This window comes from Dipodomys ordii, unplaced genomic scaffold (genome assembly GCF_000151885.1).
Source record: "Dipodomys ordii isolate 6190 unplaced genomic scaffold, Dord_2.0 Scaffold19, whole genome shotgun sequence".
NCBI classification, from domain to species: domain Eukaryota; kingdom Metazoa; phylum Chordata; class Mammalia; order Rodentia; family Heteromyidae; genus Dipodomys; species Dipodomys ordii.
In genome coordinates this window covers 1,965,839-1,974,529 of record NW_012267235.1, presented here as the reverse complement: position 1 = coordinate 1,974,529, position 8,691 = coordinate 1,965,839, and the positions used below count along the sequence as shown (strand labels likewise).

Here is an 8,691-nt window from a genome sequence, read left to right as displayed (position 1 = left end):
TCCTTGGTGGCATCAGCCTATCTCTGAGGATGGGATAGATAGGAAATTCACAAGGGCAGAGGGTGGCAGGTGCTCACTTGGAGGAAATCTCCAGGCTTTAGGGCCCCTGCCCTAGCACAGGGGGAGGGGGAGGTAGGAGAAGTTGTGAGGAGATACAGACTTGCCAATGATCTGTCCAAAAACATCCATATTTTAATCATTCCCAAAGTTCACCCTAGGAAGCAGTAAGAATAGAAGTCAAGTCCTTTAAACAAGCTGAGGTCAGACAGGTCATGTAGCCAGCTGTGCGCCATTACGGAAGGAGGCTGGCCATCAGGAAGGTCAGTGTGGGGACCAACAGGGGCAAAGGCAGCAGCCGTCCTGGGGCCCTCGACCTGAACACCACCCGGTTTCCCAGGCGCTGCACAGGTCTGACGTTGTCGCTCATATTCAGTTTCTGCCCCTTGTCGTAGAATAGCTTCTGGGAGAAGGCCAGGATCTGCAGAACGGGACAGGGCTCAGCTAGTGGGAGGAGGTGCAGCCACATTCCCTGCTGGGGGGGGGGGGCGGCAGGGAGGACTCACCTCTCTGAAACGCATCAGGAAAGGGGGCTCCTATTCAAGATCCCTCAAAGTGTTGTGAAAAGGCCAAGAATAAGGGATACAAGGATACAAGGGCACCGTACCCTAGGGAGCTAAGTGCCCATGAACTTCCCCAACTCAGAGATGGGGGGGGCACCTGAAATGCACAATTGTCTTCTCCATTGCTAGGCTGCCTTGCTTCTCAAACCTTAGCATGTCCAGCAGGGTGCTGGTGGCTCACGCCTGTAATCCTAGCTACTCAGAAGGCTGAGATCTGAGGATCCTGGTTCAAAGCACCCCTTCCCTAGGTTACCGGCTCCCTGTCCTAACCTGACCCACTTCCACAGCCTGCCCCTCAGCCCTCAACCCACAAACACACCAGGAGTTCCTTGAACCAGTGAGCTTCAGATTCCCTGGGGGCTCCCCACTTCAGGAGACCCTGGGGGTCCAAATAGACATGGCTTCCAGGAAGCCAGGTGGCTTGGCCTATGTGCTGAGTACCTGCTCCCTGTGCAGCTGAATGGGCTCCTTGAACACTGTCCAGATGACTGTCTCGTCACAGCTGGGCGTGGTGAGCGAGCCCAGGTACCGGAAGTAGTCCTTTAGCTTCTCCCGGTTAGGGAGCAGGTCCATCAGGCTGCTCTCCCTCATGGTGGTGTTCATATCTGGAGTGGGAGACATGGTCCCTCACACACCTCCCTCTGACAGCAGCCCTCTCCACTAGCTCCCAGACTCACCAGGTTCGGGGATGCTTTGTAGGGCCTCCAACAGGGGCTCGAAGCCCTCGTTCATCTTGTCTCCCTCCTGAAATGGGTGGGAAGGGGCTTAGAGGAGTCCCCGGGGGAGCTGGTGGAGACCACCTGCTCATTGTGACCTAGAGGGGGGCAGGTGGCTTCTAGGATTGAGGCTCTGGGCTCCTAGTTCACTCGAGGGTATATTCGTCATCCCAGGCCTCTGCACACTATGCAGTGCTCTCCAGGATCTGAGGGATGGCAGTCCTACCTGCACCAGGAAGGCCAACACTGCCATCTCATCTTCAGAGCTCTGTGCATGGTTTGATGCCTCTGTCTCTTTCTCATGCACTATGTGCATCTGGTGGAGGGAGGGAGGGAGGAAGGGAGGGAGAGAGGGAGGGAGGGGAGAGAGAACGTGTGATGGGGCTGGACCACTCTTCCCACCCAAGGCCCCCAGCTAGGAAAAGACCCCGTACCTCCATAGCAAAGCGTTCGCCATCCAGGGTGTGCTCCGAGCCCCTGTCCAGCTCCTGGGACCAATGCAGGTGAAACTGTGTGGCCTGGTACTGTGCAGCCAGGCCTCCTCCAGACAGTCTGGCCTCTTTCCCCAGCAACACCATCACTGGGGGACACAGGATGGCCAGAGTCCCCACCTCAATCTCTCCAGCTCCCATCCCAGCTCTACCCAGACCTCCCCCATCTCCCACCCTTATATGAGCTCCAGTTCTGGTCTCCCCTTCTCCTGCACAGTCCTCCACACCTGCTGCCTCCAAAGGCAACACTGGAATCTGTCTTGGTTCCTCCTCCGCTTGGGATCCCCCTCTGACATCCCCAGGTTCTTCAGCCCTGGGCCTTACTCAGTCCCTTCCAGCTTCGCTCTGACCTCTACCCTGCCATGCAATGCAATAGTGTCCATCCTTCCTGGATTTCCTCTCCCCTCCCCCCCTCCACCAACTGACTGGTCAGAAGAAGCCATTGAAAACACAGTCAGGGAGCCTTCTCTCTGGACGCCCATTCTGATTGCCCTCCTCATCCTCACTAGGTTTTCAGTCCCCATCAAACTCTCTTGCACTTGTACCTGGAGCCAGGAGCCCGTGCCTGCCCATCCCCCGCCACCTGAGAACCCACCTGAGTGCCCATTGTTTTGGACGGTCCTCCTTTGTTTCTTGTCATAACCAAAGAAGGAGAAGTGTCCCAGGCTGTGGTTTACCTTGGCCTTGGAGCTCACGATGTTGATGGGAGACTGGCGGCTCTTATGGCAGTCTCCAGACCACTTGTCTGGCCCTGAGCAGGAAGGAAGAGGCTGAGAGTACGGGGTACCTCTTTTACTGCTTTTACCCACCCTATCCTCCTCCTCCAAACGTGGGGGCAAAGCCAGAGTGTGTATGGTGTGGCTCAGGGTGGGACTGGGCTTGCCAGTGGCTGTGAGCTGTGGGGCAGAGACCACCCCAGGAGCTCTCTCCTTTTCAACTATGAAACAGGAAGTGACTGCAGGCAGTTTGTGGAAGTGTAAAATTGATGCACGGAGAGGGCTTTGGAAGTTGAGGAAAAGAGCCCTTCTAGAAGGGCTGCTTAGGAGAGGAATCTCACTGTGACACAGCATTATCTGAGGCGTGGGAGGAGTCTCCTCCTGTCAGTCTGGATCCCCTTCCCTTAACACAACCCCAACATCCAGCAGGGGTTGGGCAGGCCCTCAACACAGCAGGGCAGGAAGAAAGCTGGCCACAGGGGAATAGGTCAGAATTGAAGCAAAAAGTGCCCAGAAGTGAAGTATGTGTAAGACCCTGAGCTCCAGTCCCAGCACCACAAAAAAGAGGGGGGAAAAAGGGTCAAGGACCATCTCCCAGGCCCACCTGGCAGGGTGCCGCTGGACTACAACCAGCCCTCTATTGTGTTGGGAGAAAATGCAAAATGTGTTTCTCTCTTCAATGCTGTTGCTGAATTCGTGCCCAGGGAACTTAGTCTCTCATGACAAGAAAGCACACTCTGTGTTCTCTGTTCTCCAAATACCTGGGGAGCAACTGATGGCTGGCACCCCTCATTTTCTCCATCCTCCTTGAACCTCCATTTCATCCGGAAAGCCCCCACTGCAGAAGGGACCCTCCCCAACACTGGCTCTACTCACCTAGGCAGTTTGAGTTGACCTCCTTGGCTTGAATCTCATAGCACCAGTGTGGTCCTGAAGTAGCTAGAAAGAGAATGTGAGACTTTCGTGTGTGCACGTGCAAATCCATGTATTTGTGAGCATCTGCATCTTTATCAATGTGTGTGAACTGTGTACACACCACTGTGTGTGTGTGTGTGTGCATGCATGCACGTGCACACATGGGTAAATCAGAGGCTGGTGTTAAGACTGTTCTCTTGGGTTGGGATGGAATGTTCTTGGGTGTGTGATGGCTGAGGGGTGGGGTATAAGAAACAAAGCATAGTGATCATAAACTGACATGTTGAACCAAAAGCCCTTTGTACAACTACTTAAGGATAACTTAAAACATTTTTTTAAAGCGCTAGGTGTCAGTGGCTCATGTCCATAATCCTACCTACTCAGGACACTGAGATCTGAGGATCACAGTTCAAAGCCAGGCTGGCAGTAAAGAGACTCTTATTTCCCATTAACCACAAAAAGCTGGAAGTAGAGCTGTAGCTCAAGTGGTAGAGTGATAGCTTTGAGTGAAAAGAGCTCAGGACAGCGCCTGGCCCAAGTATCAGAACGAAGAACAAGAAGGAGGGGGGGAGATGAGGAAGAGGAGGAGGAAGGAAGGAATAAAATAAAGGAAGGAGAAGGAAGAAGAGGGGCTGGGTGCTGGTGGCTCACTCCTGAAATCCTAGCTACTCAGGAGGCTGAGATCTGGGGATCATGATTCGAAGCCAGCCTGGGCAGGAAAGTCCTTGAGACTCTTAGGTCCAATTAGCCAATGGAAAACTGGAAGTGGAGCTGTGGCTCAAAGCGGTAGAGCTCTAGCCTTGAGCAGAAGAGCTCAGGGATAGCATCCAGGCCTTGAGTTCAAGCCAGAAGACCACCAAAAAAAAAAAAAAGAAAAAGAAGCAGAAGTAGAAGAGGAAGAAAAGGAAAGAGAGGAGGAGGAGGAGGAGGAGGAAAGTAGCAGCAGAAGCTTAGGGAGCTGGGAATGGTGGCAGCTCACATCTGAAATCCCAAAACTCTGGGAAATGGAAACAGATGGATTTCAAGTTTAAGGCCAGTCTGGTCTGTCTTCATATACATACTGAGAACCTGTCTACAGTTAAAAAAAAATTACTGGAAGGGCTAGGGTAGGTAGCTCAGTGGTAAAGACCTTGCTTAGCCTAGATAAGTCTCTACATTCAATCCCCAGCACTGAAAAAAAAAAAAAAAGTCCTAACCTACCCATGAACCCACCATCCGGCTCATCTTACCTTTGGGTACCCCTTTCAGTGGTTCCTCTGAAGCTGGTCAGCTCTCCTCCTGGGCTGGCCTGAGCATGCGCCATACCTTGGTCAACAACCCTCCCTATACACATTTAGTTTTTTTCTCTTTCTTTCTTTCTTCCTTCCTTTCTTTCTTCCTTCCTTCCTTCCTTTCTTCCTTCCTTCCTTTCTTCCTTCCTTCCTTTCTTTTTCTTTCTTTTTTCTTTTCTTTCTTCTGTGTGTGTGTGTGTGTGCCAGTACTGAGGCTTGGACTCAGGGCCTAGGCCCTGTCCCTTAGCTTTATACACTCAAGGCTGGCATTCTGACACTTGAGCCATAGCTTCACATCCAGCATTTTGGTGGTTAACTAAAGAGTCTCATGAACTTCGCTGCCTGAACTGGCTTCAAATTGGGCTCCTCAGATCTCAGCCCCCTGAATAGCTAGGATTACAGGCATGGTGCCTGGCTCTCGTTTCTGCTTTTGCATCTCTCCCCTAAACTTGGAAGGAGGAGGCTCTGGTGAGGGGAGAGAACAAGGGAACAAGTTCAGCATGACTGCTTTTGGGGACTGATGGAGGTAGAGGGAAGATAAGTCTGACTGCTCCTGAATGTCTCCCCTTATGGCTCTGTCTGAGGTCAGAGTATCTCTCAGTATACCAAGCTGTGGTACAGCTGCGGACAAAAAGGAAATGCAGGGGCCTGTGGGTACCCTCGGATACTTCTCTGCAAACCTAAAACTGTTCTAAAAATAATCTATTAATTGATGGGAGGAAAGAAGGCTTGTGCAAACAGTGTGAACAAAGCATTTCACCCAAACCTAGAATTCTGGCTGAGCCATTTAGGGAACTATAGGTTTAGGGGCAAGTCCCTTAATCTCTGTGAGCCTTAGTTTTATCATCTGCAAAATTCCACTGATAAACTACCCATCATGCCATGGAGAAGATTAACAGAGATGGTATAGAGTTTCAGGCAGCCTGGTGCCTAGTACGGTCCCTTCCCCCGGCTTCCCTCCCTCTGATGGCCTCCTCTCAGTGAGCAGATGGCCAGAGCTAAGTGGGGGAGGGACGGGAGAGGAAAGACATGGAGTAAGTTGGAAAGAATTCAGAGATGAGGAAATTCCTAAGAAAAGACTACACTCAGCTCGGCAATCTCTCTCTCATCCTGGTTTTTTTCCCCCTTTTTTGCAATGCTGGGACCAAACCCAGGCCTTGAGACATACCAAACAAACATTATATATCCTCAGCTCTTGGGTTTGTTTTTTTTGAAGACAAGGTCTTACTGTGGAGCCTACAGTAGCCTCAGCCTCTAGATTCTTCTGTGTCCAGTCCCTGAGCACCAGGATTACAGGACTGTACCACCACACCCAATACCCTCTCTCCTTGCCTGGGTCTGGGCATAGAAGTGCTCCCTGGAATAGGGACAGGGAGAGCAGGGTGCCAAAGAAGGCCAGGCTCTTGGTAATGGTTTTAGGGAAAGTTCTAGGTTAGGAGAGCAAGTATCTATAGAAGGTTGATCCCTTCTCTTGGCCCCCCAAGAACTACTTTGGATTTTTGAGTTTTCTAGGCTCTGGACCAGTGTGCCCGCTGCTCCCCGGCATACCCTTTTTCAGAGATACAAGGTCTTCCCCGTGAAGTGATGATCTATACCCCCCAAAGCTGCAGTGTGGGGTACCCCTCACATAAAGCAGTGGACCTGCACATGCAGGCTTTTCCCCTAGGAGAGCAGAGCTCAGAAGCTGTACTCTGTTCCCTTGGCTTCCTGCTTGGCTTCTTGCTTCATTTCTTCAGAGACGGAATTCAGTTTTCTGAGCCCAGGAGCCCTTCTTCCTCATTCCAATAGATGAAGAATTGGTGGTCATTTGTAATGAGCAGCTCCTTTTTATGATCCTCCTGTGTGCCCAGCCCTGAGGTCCCAGAGGCAGACAGTGCCTCTTTGGGAGAGTCAGGCTGCTTCCCTATACTTCCAGGCTCCAAATGCCTATTCTGGGAGAAATCCCCATTTAGCCCAGAGTCATCCAAAGCTAGCTCTGAAGGGTGGAGCTCCTCACAATCCCCCGGAGTCCCATCTGGTCCAGGCCTTAGGAATTTGCTTTTCCCTGGCTCTGGCTACATCTTGGTTTGTAGTGGTGACCTCTGATCCACTGTCTTAATCATTGAGACTTTCGACCTGCTTGGCTGAACACTTGTGTAAACTACCTTCTCCAGGAGCCAGGACACAGAAGCCAGGACAACACATTGGTGATGAGGCCAAGGCCAGGACAATGTCATAGAGTGAGGGTAACTGGCTCTCAGTCAAGGAGGGGATTAGGGGTGCCAGTCTCCCAGAGGGCCACCCTCGCAAACAAGTACTAGCCCACTGTCTTAGATCACTTCTAAGAGGGCCTGGGAAAGACATGTCTTGGTTACTTTGTTCATGTGCTCTGACCAGAAGTGGAGCTGCCAATCACCTTCACTCCCCCCCCCCCCATCTGTTTAGAGATGACCACAGCAGCTCTGGCTAATGGACCTTGCTCACCCCACCCTCTCACTCAGATGGGGGTGGGGGGGTGATTATCTTGAAAACCAACTCAGCAAAACCCAAGTGTGTCCTGGGCAAAGTCTCAGCACCTCCTGGCCAGGGGTCTGGAGCTCTGAAGGGGCCAAATACCTTCTCTCTCCCCTAGAGAAGATGCTCTAGGGATTTCTTCCCACGTGGAACCTGCACATGCTCAACCCTTATGGTGAGCCCCAATTAGAAAGCTCCAAGTCTTAAAAAAAGGAGGGGTGTGTGTGTGTGTGTGTGTGTGTGTGTGTGTGTGTGTGTGTGTGTGTGTGATTAGCGGGGATCACTCCAGGCTCACCTGGCTCCAAGCCAGGGTAGAGACTATCATGTACTACAACCTAGCATAGCACTAAACACTTAACCCATTATCTTACTCAAATCTTTAAAACAACACCTAGTGTTGTTAAGGAATTACTTACGCCGGGTTTTGTAAGTGAGAAACAGGGCAAGTGACTTATCCAAGGCCATCTGGCACCCAGATTAACTGCAAAGCATTTGTTTTCAAATATCCAACCCTACAAGGGATTGGGGGTTTTGATGATGTATGTACCGATACCAGGGCTTGAACTGTGCTCCTTTGTGCTTCTGCTCTGTTTTGTTCAGAGGCTAGGGCATTACCACTTGAGCCACATCTCCACTTACAGCCCTCCTCCCTCCCTCCGCCCCTTTCCCTCCCTCCCTCCGACCCCCAAGATAAAAGTTTGGCAAATCAGGATTCTTAGATGTCGGCCTCCTGAGTAGCTGGGATTATAGGGGTGCCCAATGACACCGGGCTGGGTTTGGTTTTGTTTTGAATTTCTTCTCATCTGGGATGGGATTTACTACAAGGCTCTCCTGAACCCCCATCATAAGAGACCAGCAACCCCTCGGGGAACGCTTATCGCTCACTCTACCTTTCTGACGGCGAAGCATCTGAGCCTGGAGCAAAAGTTTGGCTGGAAGGGACCCCAAGAGCCACTGTTGGCCTGGCTTGGCTGGGAGCTAGCGGATGGGGTCTGGGGCAGCAGGGAAGCTGCCAGCGGCTGGAATCGCCTTTAGCTCCTTATCAAATATTAACACGCCTCTCCCGCCACCTCCCACCTCGCAGAATAATTAAGAGCTCGGTCTCGCCATTAATCTTTAAACGAAAATCACCCTGTCCGGAAAGACCGGATCAGCCGGGGACTCGGGTCTCCAGGTGCCCCCCGCCAGGCTCCCAATCCGGCACCCCGGGGGCCGGGAGGGCTGAGCCCGCAAACCCGGCGCCAAGAGCCCAAGACGGATGGTGAAGACGGGGAAATGCCAGGACCCCAATAGCCCTCCACTTGCAGCCCTCGGCGCGGGGATGGGGCAGCCACGCAGCACGGAGCCTCGGCGGGTCAGAAAAGCAGGCGTGCGTCGAGGCGGATCGCAGAAGCATCTGCATCTCGGACTCGCGTAGGCGCTTCGCCGTGTGTGTGTGTGATGGGGGGACCCCCCCACACGCACACACC

The 8,691-nt window shown here is 52.3% G+C and overlaps 1 protein-coding gene across 1 annotated transcript; it reads right to left on the bottom strand.

The window, feature by feature from the left end:
- Positions 1-167: 167 nt before the first annotated feature.
- Ca4 (carbonic anhydrase IV) lies at positions 168-3,528 on the bottom strand. The gene is made up of 7 exons (XM_013013079.1): positions 3,420-3,528; positions 2,423-2,578; positions 1,771-1,916; positions 1,563-1,652; positions 1,298-1,364; positions 1,062-1,225; positions 168-478 (listed from the first exon to the last, which is right to left on the bottom strand). The coding sequence occupies exons 1-7, from the start codon at positions 3,526-3,528 to the stop codon at positions 293-295; spliced, it is 918 nt and encodes a 305-aa protein (XP_012868533.1). The 3' UTR covers positions 168-292.
- Positions 3,529-8,691: the final 5,163 nt, after the last annotated feature.

Bases quoted from the DNA above. Each gene is read 5' to 3' on its own strand.
- Ca4 (XM_013013079.1), bottom strand. From the start codon at position 3,528: ATGGATTTGCACGTGCACACACGAAAGTCTCACATTCTCTTTCTAGCT. The intron at 1,365-1,562 runs GTAGGACTGCCA...CACCCATTTCAG, and splicing joins TGTTGGCCTTCCTGGTGCAG to GAGGGAGACAAGATGAACGA. The intron at 1,226-1,297 runs GTGAGTCTGGGA...CTCCCACTCCAG, and splicing joins ACAAAGCATCCCCGAACCTG to ATATGAACACCACCATGAGG.